Consider the following 18,534-nt stretch of genomic DNA (forward strand, 5'->3'; position numbering starts at 1 on the left):
AGCCTGTACTCCCGTATCATGTGGTATACGGGTGTACAGGCTGACTACATCTATTGAACACAGCTTCCATTCCCTCTCCCAATTCAAATCTTCCATCATCTGTAAAAGATGCAGAGTATCCTTTATGTATGCAGGTATTACCTTCAACATTGGGCTCAATAGCCATTCCAAATAATGAGAAAGGTGTTCAGTGACAGATCCCACCCCCGAGACGATGGGTCGTCCCGGGGGGGTGGATCTGTCCCTTATGAACTTTTGGTAAATGATACCAGGTGGCTGGCTTTTGTGTTTCTGGAATGAGACGTTCTGCATTCTTTTTTGATAAAGTACCCTTCTCTACTGCTGAATGGAGAAAAGAGGTTAGTTTAGAGAGGATTTTACTTGTGGCGTCGGATTTTAACATGGTATATGTGGCAGTATCCTGGAGTTGCCTTTCGGCTTCAGCTATATACATAGACTTATACATTACAACCACTGCCCCACCTTTATCCGCCCGAACCACCTGTAAGTCCTCCCTATTTTTTAGGGTATTAAGTGCTGTAGTTTCAACTGCCGATAAATTCTGTGGGGCTTCTTTGTATATTATAGACTTCACGTCTTGCATTACTGCATTCTGGAATAGATCCAGGCTACTCCCCGGGAAAATCGGGGGGTTAAACCTGGATCTCTTTCCTTTAGAAAAACAAACAGCTTTAGACCCATATTCATTATTTGGTTCGCTGAATTCATTAGCTAACATCTCTAAACATTCTATTTCTACTTGGGTACATTCTTTTGGAAAAAAAAACTAAATTATTGGTCTCTACCGGTAAGTCTGCCTCACAATGATCATGCTCAAATATTTTTTTATTTTGGAAAAATTTGAAAAGGTTGATATCTCTAAGAGATCGCGCTAAGTCGATCTCAAAGGAGACTGGGTTAAATTTCTCAACCAGTCCATAACTTAAACCTTTAGAAAGGAGAGTGTCCATTGCTGGATCGAGAGTCTCTGACGTGAGGTTAATGACATTGGATTCTATACATGCATCTGTCCCCTCTATACTATGGTTTTTCTCTTCTTTGGATCCTTGAGATTTTTTAGATCTCCCTCTTCTTGTGCGTTTATTTCTTCTAAAGGGACTGCTTCGTTTTTATTTTTAGAAGGTTGTTCTTGCTGTTTCTTGTAGGTCTTCTCCTTATTCACATTCTCGGTGCGTTTTTTTTGATAGGTTGTTGCGATAAGAGAACACATGGCTAGAGAAGTATACCCCGAAAGGGAATTTTGCATGTAAGTCATGTAATTTCTGTAAATATAATGCTGAGTTGAAAACTATGAGATTGGGTGCAGTTACGCACACGGTAACTGACCTCATCACATGTAGAACTAAGTTTGTTGTATATGTCATTTATTGCCCCTGTGGGTTCTACGATATCGGCAAAACTATAAGACAGCTATGTGCTCGGATTAGGGAACACCTATATTCGTTCCGTACCTTAAAGGGAGCACCGCGTCTTATTGCTCATATGATGGAAGCCCACAAAGGACAATTGGATCATCTAAAGTTCTCTGGGATAGAAAGAGTTAAACCCAAACCGGGGATAAGCTTGGATCAATACCTACTGCAAAGAGAAACATACTGGATCGTACAAACAGCAGCAGCAGGTCCCCTCGGTTTGAATGAAAAAGTCACGGCGTCCTCCGTGCGGTCCTGGCTGCGCTGCGTCCCGGAGGTGAGTTTGCAGCAGCAGTGCGGCATCTTCATTGGCAGCAGTGAGATCGCCGTAAAGCGATCTCACTGCTGCCTCTGAGAGTTTCAAAACTGCAACTCCCAGCATGCCCAGACAGCCTTTGGCTTTCTGGGCATGCTGGGAGTTGTAGTTTTGCAACATCTGGAGGTCCACAGTTTGGAGACCACTGTATAATGGTCTCCAATCTGTGCTCTTCCAGATGTTGCAAAACTACAAATCTCAGCATGCTCAGTCTGTCCAGGCATGCTGGGAGTTGTAGTTCTCTAACATCTGGAAGACCACAGATTGGAGACCATTATACAGTGGTCTCCAAACTGTGGACCTCCAGATGTTGCAAAACTACAACTCCCAGCATGCCCAGACTGCCCAAGCATGCTGGAAGTTGTAGTTCGGCAACATCTGATCCTTCAGATATTGCCGAACTACAACTTCCAGCATGCCTTGGCAGTCTGGGCATGCTGGGAGTTGTAGTTTTGCAACAACTGGAGGCACACTAGTTGGGAAACATTGTCCGTTTCCTACCTCAGTGCCTCCAGCTGTTGCAATTGTTGCAAAACTATAACTCCCAGCATGCACTGACAGACCATGCATGCTGGGAGTTGTAGTTTTGCAACAGCTGGAGGCACACTGGTTTGGAAACACTAAGTTTGGTTGCAAAACACTTGAAAGTTTATTACTTAACTTAGTGTTTCCAAACCAGTGTTCCTCCAGCTGTTGCAAAACTACAACTCCCAGCATGCACGGACAGCTCAAGGGCATGCTCGGAGTTTGCAACAGCTGGATGTTTGCCCCCTCCCCCCAATGTGAATGTACAGGGTACACTCACATGGGCGGAGGTTTACAGTGAGTGCTGCAAGTTTGAGATGGCGCAAATTTTGCGCTGCAGCTCAAACTTCCAGCGGCAAACTTGCTGTGAACCTCTGCCCATGCGACTGTACCCTAAAAACACTACACTACACTGACACTAACCTAAAATAAAAAGTAAAAAACACTACATATACACATTATCCCTACACAGCCCCCTCTCCCCTTCCCTCCCCCCAAAAAATGAAAAACGTCTGGTACGCTACTGTTTCCAAAACGGAGCCTCCAGCTGTTGCAAAATAATAACTCCCAGTATTGCCGGACAGCCATTGACTGTCCAGGCATGCTGGGAGTTTTGCAACAGCTGGAGGCACCCTGTTTGGGAATCACTGGCGTAGAATACCCCTATGTCCACCCCTATGCAAATCCCTAATTCAGGCCTCAAATGCGCATGGCGCTCTCTCACTTTGGAGCCCTGTCGTATTTCAGAGCAACAGTTTTGGGACACATATGGGGTATCGCCGTACTCGGGAGAAATTGCCTTACAAATTTTGGGGGGCTTTTTCTTCTTTAACCCCTTATGAAAAGGTGAAGTTGGGGTCTACACCAGCATGTTAGTGTAAAAAAATAAATTTTTTACACTGACATGCTGGTGTTGCCCTATACTTTTCATTTTCACAAGAGGTAAAAGGGAAAAAAGACCCTCTAAATTTGTAACGCAATTTCTCCTGAGTACGGAGATACCCCATATGTGGGCGCAAAGTGCTCTGGGGGCGCACAACAAGGCCCAGAAGGGAGAGTGCACCATGTACATTTGAGGCGATTTGCACAGGGGTGGCTGATTGTTACAGCAGTTCTGACAAACGCAAAACAATAAATATCCACATGTGACCCCATTTTGGAAACTACACCCCTCACGGAATGTAATAAGGGGTGCAGTGAGCATTTACACCCCACTGGTGTATGACAGATTTTTGGAACAGTGGTCTGTGAAAATGAAAAATTAAATTTTTGATTTGCACAGTCCACTGTTTCAAATATCTGTCAAACGCCAGTGGGGTGTAAATGCTCACTGCACCCCTTATTAAATTCCATGAGGGGTATAGTTTCCAAAATGGGGTCACATGTGGGGGGGGTCCACTGTTCTGGCACCATAGGGGCTTCCTAAATGGGACATGCCCCCCAAAAACCCTTTCAGAAAAACTCACTCTCCAAAATCCCATTGTTGCTCCTTCCCTTCTGAGCCCTCTACTGCGCCCGCCGAACACTTTACATACACATATGAGGTGTTTCCTTACTCGAGAGAAATTGGGTTACAAATTTTAGGGTGATTTCTCTCCTTTTACCCCTTGTAAAAATTCAAAAATTGGGTCTACAAGAAAATGCGAGTGTAAAAAATGAAGATTTAGAATTTTCTCCTTCACTTTGCTGCTATTCCTGTGAAACCCATAAAGGGTTAAAACGCTTATTGAATGTCATTTTGAATACTTTCGGGGGTGCAGTTTTTATAATGGAGTAATTTATGGGGTATTTCTAATATGAAGACCCTTCAAATCCACTTCAAACCTGAACTGGTCCCTGAAAAAAAGCGAGTTTCAAAATTTTGTGAAAAATTGGAAAATTGCTGCGGAACTTTGAAGCCCTCTGGTGTCTTCCAAAAGTAAAAACTTGTCAATTTTTTAATGCAAACACAAAGTAGACATATTGTATATGTGAATCAATATGTAATTTATTTGGAATATCCATTTTCCTTTCAAGCAGAGAGTTTCAAAGTTAGAAAAATGCAAAATTTTCAAAATTTTCATGAAATTTTTAGATTTTTTACAGAGAAAGGATACAAATATCAGTGAAATTTTACCGATAACATAAAGTAGAATATGTCACGAAAAAACAATCTCGGAATCAGAATGATAAGTAAAAGCATTTCAGAGTTATTAATGTTTAAAGTGACAGTGGTCAGATTTTCAAAAAATGCCCAGGTCATGAAGGTGAAAATGGGCTGGGTCATGAAGGGGTTAATAACTTGTTTACACCCAAAACTCTGACCAGACAGAAAGTCTCTTCAGTAAAATGGGAAAGCTGGGTGAATACGCTGAGCCTGGCAAAGTGTATTTCTGTGCCAGCCAGCTTCACCAGTCTCAAGAAAAATAGATCTGTCTGGTAAAACAACCATATTGGAGTTCTTTAGGAGGCTAGAAAATCTGGGTGGCATATGTCCTGGTCCCATAGAGATGGCAGCAGCAGTATACAAATAAAGCTGAAGGGGAGATGTATAAACTACTATATGTCCTGATCCAATAGAAATAGCAGCAGTTTACAGATAGAGCTGGAGGGGAGGTGTATTACTACTAAATATCCGAATCCCATAGAGATAGCAGCAGCAGTATACAGATAGAGCTGGAAGGAAGGTGTATTACTACTATATATCCTAATCCCATAGAGATAGCAGCAGCAGTATACAAATAGAGCTGGAAGGAAGGTGTATTACTACTATATATCCGAATCCCATAGAGATAGCAGCAGCAGTATACAAATAAAGCTGAAGGGGAGATGTATAACTACTATATGTCCTGATCCAATATAAATAGCAGCAGTTTACAGATAGAGCTGGAGGGGAGGTGTTTTATTATATATATATATATATATATATATATATATATATCTCCTGATCCCATAGAGATAGCAGCAGTAGTATACAGATAGAGCTGGAAGGAATGTGTATTACTACTATATATCCTAATCCCATAGAGATAGCAGCAGTAGTATACAGATAGAGCTGGAAGGAGGGTGTATTACTACTATATATCCTAATCCCATAGAGATAGCAACAGCAGTAAACAGATGGAGCTGGAGGGGAGGTGTATTACTACTATATATCCTAATCCCATAGAGATAGCAGCAGCAGTATACAGATAGAGCTTGGGGGAAGGCATATAACTACTCTATATACTGGTCCCATAGGGATAGCAACAGTATACATATACAGAGCTGGAGGGGAGGTGTATAACTACTATACATATCCTGAGCCCATAGAGATAGCAGCAGTATACAGATAGAGCTGGGGGGGATGCGTATAACTACTGTATATCCTGATCCCATAGCGATAGCACCAGTACACAGATAGTGCTGGAGTGGAGGTGTATAACTACTATATATCCTGATCCCATAGAGATAGCAGCAGTATACAGAGAGCTGGAGGGTATGTGCATAACTACTATATATCCTGAGCCCATAGAGATAGCAACAGCAGTATACAGATAGAGCTGAGGGGAAGTTGTATAACTACTATGTATCCTGATCCTATAGAGATAGCAGCAGTATACAGATAGAGCTGGAGTGGAGGTGTATGACTACTATATATCCTGATCCCATAGAGATAGCAGCAGCAGTATACAGATAGAGCTGGAGGGGAGGTGTATAACTACTGTATATCCTGATCCCATAGAGATAGCAGCAGCAGTATACAGATAGAGATGGAGGGGAGGTGTATAACTACTGTATATCCTGATCCCATAGAGATAGCAGCAGCAGTATACAGATAGAGCTGGAGGGGAGGTGTATAACTACTGTATATCCTGATCCCATAGAGATAGCAGCAGCAGTATACAGATAGAGATGGAGGGGAGGTGTATAACTACTGTATATCCTGATCCCATAGAGATAGCAGCAGCAGTATACAAATAGAGCTGGAGGGGAGGTGTATAACTACTCTATATCCTGATCCCATAGAGATAGCAGCAGCAGTATACAAATAGAGCTGGAGGGGAGGTGTATAACTACTATATATCCTGATCCCATAGAGATAGCAGCAGCAGTATACAGATAGAGCTGGAGGGGAGGTGTATAACTACTATATATCCTGATCCCATAGAGATAGCAGCAGCAGTATACAGATAGAGATGGAGGGGAGGTGTATAACTACTGTATATCCTGATCCCATAGAGACAGCAGATGGAGCTGGGAGGGGAAGGATCTGATAGGTGATGATGTCATCTTGTAGTTTAAAGTCAGAACTGAGGACTGACATCCTGTTCTGACACATCAAGCACTGGCACATCAAACGCAGTCAGACTGTGATCACATGACCCAGTTATTGTAATGAAACACATAGATGCAGCTGTGCTGGCATGAAACAGATGGAGCTGTGTAGGACTAGTGATAGTGAGTGTGCATGATATGTGCAACAACAAACAAAAAACAGTGGGCACGAGAGGCTGAGCTCTCTTCCTTCTGGAGTTAGTGTAGTGAGGTTGGGAGGGTAAGTCTATATAGATACATTAGTGTGGCCAACTTTATATATACAGTATATGACTACGATTTATACATGGCAGTATATTATGGCGTTATTTACGTGTTGTCTATCAGTGTTTTCCAAACAGTGTGTCTGCAGCTGTTGCAAAACTGCAACTCCCAGCAAGCCCAGACAGCCTTTGGCTGTCCGGGCATGCTGGGAGTTGTAGTTTTGCAACAGCTGCAGACAGTTTGAAAAACACTGTTGTATATAGTGGTATTGTTTCATATATGGTATATGACGGTATTGTTTTTGTGTACAGAATTGGCGGAATTATTTACGTATACAATATATGTATATGATATATACATGCAGTATATTGTGGCGTTATTTACATGCTGTATATAGACGTATTATTTTTATATATGGTATATGATGGTATTGTTTTTGTGTACAGAATTGGCGGAATTATTTACGTATACATTATATGAATTATACATGCAGTATATTATGGCGTTATTTACATGCTGTATATAGCGGTATTATTTTTCTATATGGTATATGATGGAATTGTATTTGTGTGCAGTATTGGCATTATTATGGCATTATATACTGACAGCAAATTAACATGCCATAGGGCCTTGGCTTTCAAACTGTGGACCTCCAGCTGTTGCAAAACTACAACTCCCAGCATGCCAGGAGAGTCAATGACCGAGTGGAGTGTCAATGTGCACTTGGCCCATGTCTCAGGTTAGAGATTAAAGGGGTACTCCACTGGAAAACATATTTTTTTTTTAAATCAACTGGTGCCAGAAAGTTAAACATATTTGTAAATTACTTCTATTAAAAAATCTAAATCAATCCTTCCAGTACTTATTAGCTGCTATTTGCTCCACAGGAAGTTATTTTCTTTTTGAATTATCTTTCTTGTCTGACCATATTGCTCTCTCCTGACACCTCTGTCCATTTTAGGAACTGTCCAGAGTAGGAGAAAATCTCCATAGCAAACCTATCCTGCTCTGGACAGTTCCTAAAATGGACAGAGGTGTCAGCAGAGAGCACTGTGGTCATGACAAAAACGAAAAAAAAAAAAAAAAAAGAACTTCCTTTGGAGCATATAGTATAAGTTCTGGAAGGATTAAGATTTTGTAATAGAAGTAATTTTAAAATATAATATAAAGTTAATTTATTAACTTTCTGGCACCAGTTGATTTAAAAAAAAATTTTTTCCAGCGGAGTACCCCTTTAAGCTGACCAGGAGTAGACACATCAAGAGGGTAAGAGAGAAATGTATTTAAAATAATGCAACGCGGTTCATTGCGCTTGCGCGGCTTCAACAGGCATGACAAAACAGGGTAGGGGGTGGTCTTATCTCCAGGGAGGGATTAACCCTTCCCTGGATTCTTTTAACAATTCATAAAGATACAAACAAATCAATATATATTAGAAACTACATAATACATGTAAAAGTTTTTATATGCAAGAGATATATATATCTTCTGAAATATAAAATATACAAAATTACATTTTCGATATATAACATCATTCAATCAAAACGAAATAATAATATTAATAATAAATGGATGCGCATCCACGCGCACAGCGTCTCCGGTATCTATATTATATACCGCTCATATAAGTATTTTATAAATAAATATATATATATACGGTATATCTGAAAAAATATTTTTTAAACTATTATTCTCAAACAATGTATGTTCTTCTTCTATACGTCCATATTACATATACAGTCTATGACTATGATTTATACATGCAGCATAGCATTGCGTTATTTACATGCTATATATAGCGGTATTATTTTTATATATGGTATATGACAGTATTGTTTTTGTGTACTGTATTGGTGGCATTATTTATGTACACGGTTTAAAAGAATTTATAGATGCAGTATATTATATGTATATTTATTGATGTATACAGTATATGACTATGATTTATAGATGCAGTATATTATATGTATATTTATTGATGTATACAGTATATGACTATGATTTATAGATGCAGTATATTATATTTCTTGATGTATACAGTACAGTGGTCCCATAACATACGATGGTAATCTGTTCCAAATGAACCATCGTTTGTTGAAACCATCGCATGTTGAGGGATCCGTGCAATGTAAAGTATAGGACAGTGGTCTACAACCTGCAGACCTCCAGATGTTGCAAAACTACAACACCCAGCATGCCCGGACAGCCGTTGTGCGCCCGCAGAGCACTTTGCGCCCACATATGTGGTATCTCCGTACTCTGGCTAAATTGTGTCCCAAAAAATGGGGATCTTTTTTCCCATTTACCTCTTGTGAAAATGTAAAGTATGCGGCAACACCTGCATGTCAGTGTAAATAATTTTATTTTTATACACTAACATACTGGTGTAGACTCCAACTGTTCCTTTTCATAATGGGAAAAGGAGAAAAAGCCCCCCAAAATCTGTAAGGCAATTTCTCCCGAGTACGGTGATACCCCATATGTGACCCTAAAATGTTGCCTTGAAATACGACAGGGCTCCAAAGTGAGAGACCGCCATGCGCATTTGAGGCCTAAATTAGGGTTTTGCATAGGGGTGGACATAGGGGTATTCTATGCCAGTGTTTCCCAAACAGGGTGCCTCCAGCTGTTGCAAAACTCCCAACATGCCTGGACAGTCAATGGCTATCCGGCAATACTGGGAGTTGTTGTTTTGCAACAGCTGGAGGCTCCATTTTGGAAACAGGGCCGTACCAGACGTTGTTCATATTTATTGGGGAGGGGAGGGGGGCTGTGTAGCGGTATATGTATATGTAGTGTTTTTTACTTATTTTATTTAAGTGTAGTGTAGTGTAGTGTTTTTAGGGTACAGTCACACGGGCGGGGGTTGACAGCGAGTTTGCTGCATCTCAATCTTGCAGCACTCCCTGTAAACCTCCGCCCATGTGAGTGTACCCTGTCCATTCACATTGCGGGGAGGGGGGGTAACATCCAGCTGTTGCAAAACTACAACTCCGAGCATGCCCTTTGGCTGTCCGTGCATGCTGGGAGTTGTAGTTTTGCAACAGCTGGAGGCACACTGGTTGCGTAACACGGAAACAGACTCAGTGTTTTGCAACCAGTGTGCCTTCAGCTGTTGCAAAAACTTCAAATCTCAGCATGCAGTGACAGCAGAAGGACATGCTGGAACTTGTAGTTATGCAACAGCTGGAGGCATACTGCTACAACTCCCAGCATGCCCTTTGGCAGTCCGTGCATGCTGAGGGTTGTAGTTATGCAACAGCTGAAGGCACACTGGTTGCAAAACACTTGAAAGTTTTTTACTTAACTTAGTGTTTCCAAACCAGTGTGCCTCCAGCTGTTGCACAACTTCAATTCCCAGCATGCATGGTCTGTCAGTGCATGCTGGGCGTTATAGTTTGGAGGCACAGCTGGAGGCACACGGGTCGGGAAAAAGAGTTAGGAAACGAACAATGTTTCCCAACTAGTGTGCCTCCAGCTGTTGCAAAACTATAATTCCCAGCATGGCCAGACATGCTGGAAGTTGTATTTCGGCAATATCTGAAGGGTCAGATGTTGACGAACTACAACTCCCAGCATGCTTGGGCAGTCTGGGCATGCTGGGAGTTGTAGTTTTGCAACAGCTGGAGGTCCACAGTTTGTAGACCACTGTATAATGGTCTCCAATCTGTGGTCTTCCAGATGTTACAGAACTACAACTCCCAGCATGCCTCGACAGAGTGGGCATGCTGAGATTTGTAATTTTGGAACATCTGGAAGAGCACAGATTGGAGACCATTATACAGTGGTCTCCAAACTGTGGCCCTCCAGATGTTGCAAAACTACAACTTCCAGCATGCCCAGAAAGCCAAAGGGTGGTGCGGGGATGCACCACCCTCGGGACCGCCTGGAGGACGCCGCTCGCACCGGGACTGCTCAGGCTGCTCAGGACACCGCATGGACGGGTAAGGGACACTTAGCAGAGCGGTGTGTGTCCCGATCCCCGTGATCCGGACTCACACACCGTGCTGCTAAGTATTCTCAGCAGCGATCGCTGGGGGGGATGAAACCCCCATGGTCACATGGTAAGATGGTTGGCTGTCAGTGATAGCCACCATCTTACCGGGCGCTGGGGAAAAGTATAACGGAAAGCAGTAAATTGTAAAAATAAAAGAAGAATGATCTACAGTGTTAAGTGGATTACAAAGCTGTTTTAATGTGACGGATCTTGTTCAATGATAAGTTATCAAACATTTCCTATGTAAATGTATTAAATTGTTGGATCATAAAATAACAAAACCAATATACAAGTGATCTAATGAATAACTGAACTGTAAACAAATATTCTATATGCAAATTATTTTAAAAAGTGCTTTGGAATAACCAAGGAGTAAAAAGCAATATAAAGCAAACCAAAGGAGGAATTGAGATAGGAAAGTAAAAACATTCTGGTGGTTCCTTACTAGAACTTTCCTTCAGAAATAGAAAGGATTTCGCTACGTGCAGTTAAAGTTGGCTTATAATTACGGGGAAAAAGACGCAAGTTTTTGGTGCAAAGGAAAAGAACGCAGGTAATAAATCCATGTGTTCTATAGAAGTCACTCCAAGGTACCCTGATTCAGCCACATCTGGACGACATGCTCTACCAAAACGTGCGCAAAAAAATGCGCAAAAAAAATACACACAAAACAGGGGTAAAATCTTTGATACATGAGTGTAATACGCCCCTCTGAGTCTATCATAATTCTTTCCTAAGGAATAGTAAATCCGCTGGTAGATACATCCGACCCGCTGTTTCATTACATCGCTAAAGCGACTACAGTTCGGACATGTGCCATCCAGGAAAGTAAAAAGCGTGAGTGACAACTAGAGATGAGCGAACTTACAGTAAATTCGATTCGTCACGAACTTCTCGGCTCGGCAGTTGATGAATTTTCCTGCATAAATTAGTTCAGCTTTCCGGTGCTCCCGTGGGCTGGAAAAGGTGGATACAGTCCTAGGAGACTCTTTCCTAGGAATGTATCCACCTTTTCCAGCCCACCAGAGCACCTGAAAGCTGAACTAATTTATGCAGGATAAGTCATCAACTGCCGAGCCGAGAAGTTCGTGACGAATCGAATTTACTGTAAGTTCGCTCATCTCTAGTGACAGCACCTCCGAGAGTCGTCATTGTGACCATATTGTTTCCTAATTTTTTTCCCTGAAAGAGATAACAGTATGAATTATAAATAACAGAATATGTAATAAATGGAACGGCAGGGGTTATGTTTACAGGTATTTTCCATTTAGGAGCAACGCTTCAATCCCAAAAATATACATAATAATAAAAAAAAATGTATGCAGCTTATAACGTGAACGCACAATAAACTCTACTCTACCCAGTCTTTTCTCTCTTTCAGGGTATCCATCAGTTTCACACAACAGCACAATGCACAAAGTGACAGGTACGTATTATCTGGGGGGAGGGGTGTTTTTTTCTTTTTTAATTTAAAATGAAAAAAAAAAAAGAAGAAGAAAAAAAAAACAGTTTTGCCAATCACACCGTACACAACAGCACAGGGATTGCTTGCAAAGAAAATTTTACCCTTATGACTGATTTGGGACATAAAGGCTTAATCATTTTTTATTTCATTTTTTTTTTCTTCATTTTTGCTTGTTCATATTTTAGTAGCCAACATTATGTTTATTTGCTGTATGAGGTTTTCTTTTTAAGTCTGGAAGAACTTATATATATATTATACAAAAAAGAGGATTGCAGCAGCACACATTGGTCAAAACATTGAGGCTCTTAGCGCACTTTTTGATCAAAACGTGTCCCCCATCCACCATGGGGAGGTGGCCTCATTTAGGATGGGACCCTAGCACAAATTCTGAGCCTAACGCTTAGATACCAACTCACCTCTGCTGGGCATATAGCCTCTGACTGGGTGATATGCAGGATCCATATACAATTTAAAACCCCACCTGTGAGAAAGGGGGAGGGGTGCACAGCTAAAGAGGGTGCCATTCCCCCTGTGTAGTAAATACAAGCAAAAGGAAAATTAGCCAGCACAACAACCTAATACACGGGTGCACACTGCCATGGCAGATACAGAGTATACAAAAAAGAGGATTGCAGCAGCACACATTGGTCAAAAAATGTAGGCTCTTAGCGCACTTTTTGATCAAAACGTGTCCCCCATCCACCACGGGGAGGTGGCCTGTTACGCCTAGCGCTCCGGGTCCCCGCTCCTCCCCGGAGCGCTCACGGCGTCTCTCTCCCCGCAGCGCCCCGGTCAGTCCCGCTGACCGGGAGCGCTGCACTGTCATGGCCGTCGGGGATGCGATTCGCACAGCGGGACGCGCCCGCTCGCGAATCGCATCCCAGGTCACTTACCCGTCCCGGTCCCCTGCTGTCATCTGCTGGCGCGCGCGGCTCCGCTCTCTAGGGCGCGCGCGCGCCAGCTCTCTGCGACTTAAAGGGCCAGCGCACCAATGATTGGTGCCTGGCCCAATTAGCTTAATTGGCTCCCATCTGCTCCCTGCCTTTATCTGACCTCCTCCCATGCACTCCCTTGCCGGATCTTGTTGCCTTGTGCCAGTGAAAGCGTTTAGTGTGTCCAAAGCCTGTGTACCTGAACTTCTGCTACCCATCCTGACTACGAACCTTGCCGCCTGCCCCCGACCTTCTGCTACGTCTGACCTTGCCTCTGCCTAGTCCTTCTGTCCCACGCCTTCTCAGCAGTCAGCGAGGTAGAGCCGTTGCTAGTGGATACGACCTGGTTGCTACTGCCGCAGCAAGACCATCCCGCTTTGCGGCGGGCTCTGGTGAAAACCAGTAGCCTCTTAGAACCGGTCCACTAGCACGGTCCACGCCAATCCCTCGCTGACACAGAGGATCCACTACCTGGAAGCCGAATCGTGACAGTAGATCCGGCCATGGATCCCGCTGAGGTGCCGCTGCCAAGTCTCGCTGATCTTCCCACGGTGGTCGCTCAGCAATCGCAGCAGATTGCCCAACAAGGACAGCAGCTGTCGCAGTTGACCGCCATGTTACAGCAAATTCTGCCTCTGCTACAGCAGCAACCATCTCCTCCGCCAGCTCCTGCACCTCCTCCGCAGCGAGTGGCCGCTCCTAACCTCCGCTTGTCCCTGCCGGACAAATTTGATGGGGACTCCAGACTCTGCCGTGGATTTTTGTCTCAGTGTTCCCTGCATATGGAGATGTTGTCAGACTTGTTTCCTACAGAACGGTCTAAGGTGGCGTTCGTAGTGAGCCTTCTTTCAGGAAAGGCCTTGTCTTGGGCCACACCGCTCTGGGACCGCAATGATCCTGCCACAGCCACAGTCCAGTCCTTCTTTGCTGAAGTCCGAAGTGTCTTTGAGGAACCTGCCCGAGCCTCTTCTGCTGAGACTGCCTTGCTGAACCTGGTCCAGGGTAATTCTTCCGTTGGCGAGTACGCCATACAATTCCGTACTTTTGCTTCTGAACTATCCTGGAATAATGAGGCTCTCTGCGCGACCTTTAAAAAAGGCCTATCCAGTCGCATCAAGGATGTGCTGGCCGCACGAGAGATTCCTGCCAACCTCCAAGAACTCATCCATCTAGCTACCCGCATTGACATGCGTTTTTCTGAGCGACACCAAGAGCTCCGCCAGGAAAAAGACTTAGATCTCTGGGCACCTCTCCCACAGCATCCTTTGCAGTCTATGCCTGGGCCTCCCGCCGAGGAGGCCATGCAAGTGGATCGGTCTCGCCTGACCCAGGAAGAGAGGAATCGCCGTAGAGAAGAAAATCTCTGTCTGTACTGTGCCAGTACCGAGCATTTCTTGGTGGATTGCCCTATCCGTCCTCCACGCCTGGGAAACGCACGCACGCACCCAGCTCACGTGGGTGTGGCATCTCTTGGTTCTAAGTCTTCTTCTCCACGTCTCACGGTGCCCGTGCGGATTTCTCCTACAGCCAACTCCTCCCTCTCAGCCGTGGCCTGCTTGGACTCTGGTGCCTCCGGGAATTTTATTGTGGAGTCCTTTGTTAATAAATTCAGCATCCCGGTGACCCGTCTCGCCAAACCGCTCTACATTTCCGCGGTCAACGGAGCCAGATTGGACTGCACCGTGCGTTACCGCACAGAACCCCTCCTGATGTCTATCGGACCCCACCACGAAAGGATTGAGTTCTTCATTCTCCCCAGTTGTACCTCTGAGGTCCTCCTCGGTCTGCCATGGCTCCGGCTTCATTCCCCCACCCTTGATTGGACCACCGGGGAGATAAAGAACTGGGACTCTGCCTGCCATAGGAAGTGCCTCTCCCCCCCTCCCAGTCCCGTCAGGCAAACCTCTGTGCCTCCTCATGGCCCCCGTCCTGGTGTCACACTGCCCCGTGCCAGGCTTCGCCCTCTGCCCTCCCTCCCCATTCCCACTCCTGCTGTACTGCCTGCCGTTGAGGAAACCCTCCATTTTTTCCCGGTGTCCTCATCCCAGGGGAGGCAGTTGCCGGTCAAAGAAAAGGGGAGACCTAAGGGGGGGGGTACTGTTACGCCTAGCGCTCCGGGTCCCCGCTCCTCCCCGGAGCGCTCACGGCGTCTCTCTCCCCGCAGCGCCCCGGTCAGTCCCGCTGACCGGGAGCGCTGCACTGTCATGGCCGTCGGGGATGCGATTCGCACAGCGGGACGCGCCCGCTCGCGAATCGCATCCCAGGTCACTTACCCGTCCCGGTCCCCTGCTGTCATCTGCTGGCGCGCGCGGCTCCGCTCTCTAGGGCGCGCGCGCGCCAGCTCTCTGCGACTTAAAGGGCCAGCGCACCAATGATTGGTGCCTGGCCCAATTAGCTTAATTGGCTCCCATCTGCTCCCTGCCTTTATCTGACCTCCTCCCATGCACTCCCTTGCCGGATCTTGTTGCCTTGTGCCAGTGAAAGCGTTTAGTGTGTCCAAAGCCTGTGTACCTGAACTTCTGCTACCCATCCTGACTACGAACCTTGCCGCCTGCCCCCGACCTTCTGCTACGTCTGACCTTGCCTCTGCCTAGTCCTTCTGTCCCACGCCTTCTCAGCAGTCAGCGAGGTAGAGCCGTTGCTAGTGGATACGACCTGGTTGCTACTGCCGCAGCAAGACCATCCCGCTTTGCGGCGGGCTCTGGTGAAAACCAGTAGCCTCTTAGAACCGGTCCACTAGCACGGTCCACGCCAATCCCTCGCTGACACAGAGGATCCACTACCTGGAAGCCGAATCGTGACATGGCCTCATTTAGGATGGGACCCTAGCACAAATTCTGAGCCTAACGCTCAGATACCAACTCACCTCTGCTGGGCATATAGCCTCTGACCAATGTGTGCTGCTGCAATCCTCTTTTTTGCATACTCTGTATCTGCCACAGCCGAGTACAGCACTTGTGTATTTCTGGCACTCCCATAAAGGATGCATGGAGCTGGCATGTGGACCCCGCTTCATGCACAGGGAGATTTGGGAGTTGTTCTGTATAAATGCAAGGGGTAACAATGTCAAAATAATAAGGCAAATAGTACAGAGGTCAGGGAACAGTTTGGAACACAAAGAATTAACCAAAGCACAAATCAGGGAACATAAAACAGGTAACAGCAAACAGACAAACAAAGCAAAGTCAGACAGGCCAAGTCAGAACCAGGAAGCAAGGTAGTACCAAATCACTAAGCAAAGGAGTAGTCAAAGTAGACAAAGGCAAGAAGACCAAAAGAACAGAATAATAGACACAAGTTTAAAAAGCTTGTACTAGGAATAATATATCTATCACAGACAACATGCAGAGAACAAACTGAGGTATTTATAGCCTACCTCAGGAGGGTGTGGACCCCAAGGCCATATTCCATTGGCTCATAGTCCACGCCTCCTGATTGGGCCTGGTGTTGTCATGGCAATGAGCGATGCTGCAGCTAAAAACAGAAGAGATAAAAACTAGAGCCAGAAGCAGACACACCCATTACATTTATCCATTATCCTGTGAAAAGGGGATAAGATTTCAAAAGATGGACAACCCCTTTAAGAGTTTGAGTTCTCTGTCATAGTACAGGATCAGGCTGTTACAGGAGTACACCCAAGATTTTCTCACTGGATGATTTAAAAAAACTAAATATTTAATTAATAACTCCACACATGAATAATACCGCCATACTGTTATAACAGTATGAAACACACTAAAACATTGTCATGTATGTAACTGGTCCAAGAACGGCTGGGGAAATCTGACCATACGGTGATATACATTCACATAATAGAAGTCTACAGCGTTCGTCTGTATCTTATTCACTAGGTCAGGGCTGAGGCTTACACCGAGCATTAGAATATCCTCAAGAGTCTAAACCTAGAAAGTTCCGCTGATCACGTTCTGCTGATTTGGCAGGTAGACGGGTGAGCCAGGAGTTATTGATGCAGAGAGATGGGCCAGGTCTCAGCCCGGTGATTCCATCAGGTAGAGAACACATCTGTGCATTGTTCTGGCTGCAATTAAGTCATTAACTCCTATTACTATTCCTGCATACAGATGAGATGGCCGCTGCGTTCACTGGCCCTTGGACGTTCCTATAGGTTTATTTTATCTATAAATCTCAACGATTCTTTTCTGCTGATACATACATAACATAGCAGTAATAAAATGTCCATTCTGTACCAGATCTAAGGCCTGATGCAGCGCAGTGTACTGCAGGTTTGCTTTTGTGCTCGTATTATGAGTGAAAATCATGGCCGACCACAAGTCTAGTGACCCAAAATAACAGCACAGATCTCTATGAAGTTGTTAGTTTTGGTCACCCGACCTAAGTTTGGGGCAGGATTTGCACACATAGTAAAAGAACAAATATGTGCTCACATTACACTCATTTGGAACCAGGTAATAAAAGAATGACCTATTGTTAAAATTTAACCCCTTAAGGACCCAGCCCAAATATACCTTAAGGACCCGGCCATTTTTTGAACATCTGACCACTGTCACTTTAAACATTAATAACTCTGGGATGCTTTTACCTTTCATTCTGATTCCGAGATTGTTTTTTCGTGACATATTCTACTTTATGTTAGTGGTAAAATTTTGTCCATACTTGCATCATTTCTTGGTGAAAAATTCCAAAATTTGATGAAAAAATGGAAAATTTTGCATTTTTTTTAACTTTGAAGCTCACTGCTTGTAAGGAAAATGGATATTCCAAAGAAATTATACATTGATTCACATATACAATATGTCTACTTTATGTTTGCATCATAAAATTGACGTGTTTTTACTTTTGGAAGACATCAGAGGGCTTCAAAGTTCAGCAGCAATTTTCCAATTTTTCACAAAATTTTCAAAATCGGAATTTTTCAGGGACCAGTTCAGTTTTGAAGTGGATTTGAAGGGCCTTCATATTAGAAATACCCCACAAATGACCCCATTATAAAAACTGCACCCCTCAAAGTATTCAAAATGACATTCAGTAAGTGTGTTAACCCTTTAGGTGTTTCACAGGAATAGCAGCAAAGTGAAGGAGAAAATTCAAAATCTTCATTTTTTACACTCGCATGTTCTTGTAGACCCAGTTTTTGAATTTTTACAAGGAGTAATAGATGAAAAATCCCCCCAAAATTTGTAACACAATTTCTCTCGAGTAAGGAAATACCTCATATGTGTATGTCAAGTGTTCGGCGGGTGCACTAGAGGGCTCAGAAGGGAAGGAGCGACAATGGGATTTTGGAGAGGGAATTTTGCTGAAATGGTTTTTGGGGGGCATGTCACATTTAGGAAGCCCCTATGGTGCCAGAACAGCAGAAAACCCCAACATGGCATACCATTTTG

The 18,534-nt window shown here is 44.2% G+C and overlaps 1 protein-coding gene across 3 annotated transcripts in view; it reads left to right on the forward strand.

The window, feature by feature from the left end:
• C2H11orf97 (chromosome 2 C11orf97 homolog) overlaps positions 1-18,534 on the forward strand; it is a 154,869-nt gene that overhangs the window by 106,817 nt on the left and 29,518 nt on the right. For 2 of the 3 annotated variants that reach the window (XM_056561496.1, XM_056561499.1), the window contains one exon: positions 12,153-12,197. In XM_056561496.1, the coding sequence (XP_056417471.1) occupies positions 12,153-12,197 (45 nt within the window). Of the gene's footprint in view, positions 1-7,996; positions 8,041-12,152; positions 12,198-18,534 lie in introns of all 3 variants that reach the window. The other variant, XM_056561498.1, reaches the window with a different exon arrangement.

The sequence above is a fragment of the Hyla sarda genome, chromosome 2 (genome assembly GCF_029499605.1).
Source record: "Hyla sarda isolate aHylSar1 chromosome 2, aHylSar1.hap1, whole genome shotgun sequence".
In the NCBI taxonomy this organism is placed as follows: Eukaryota; Metazoa; Chordata; class Amphibia; order Anura; family Hylidae; genus Hyla; species Hyla sarda.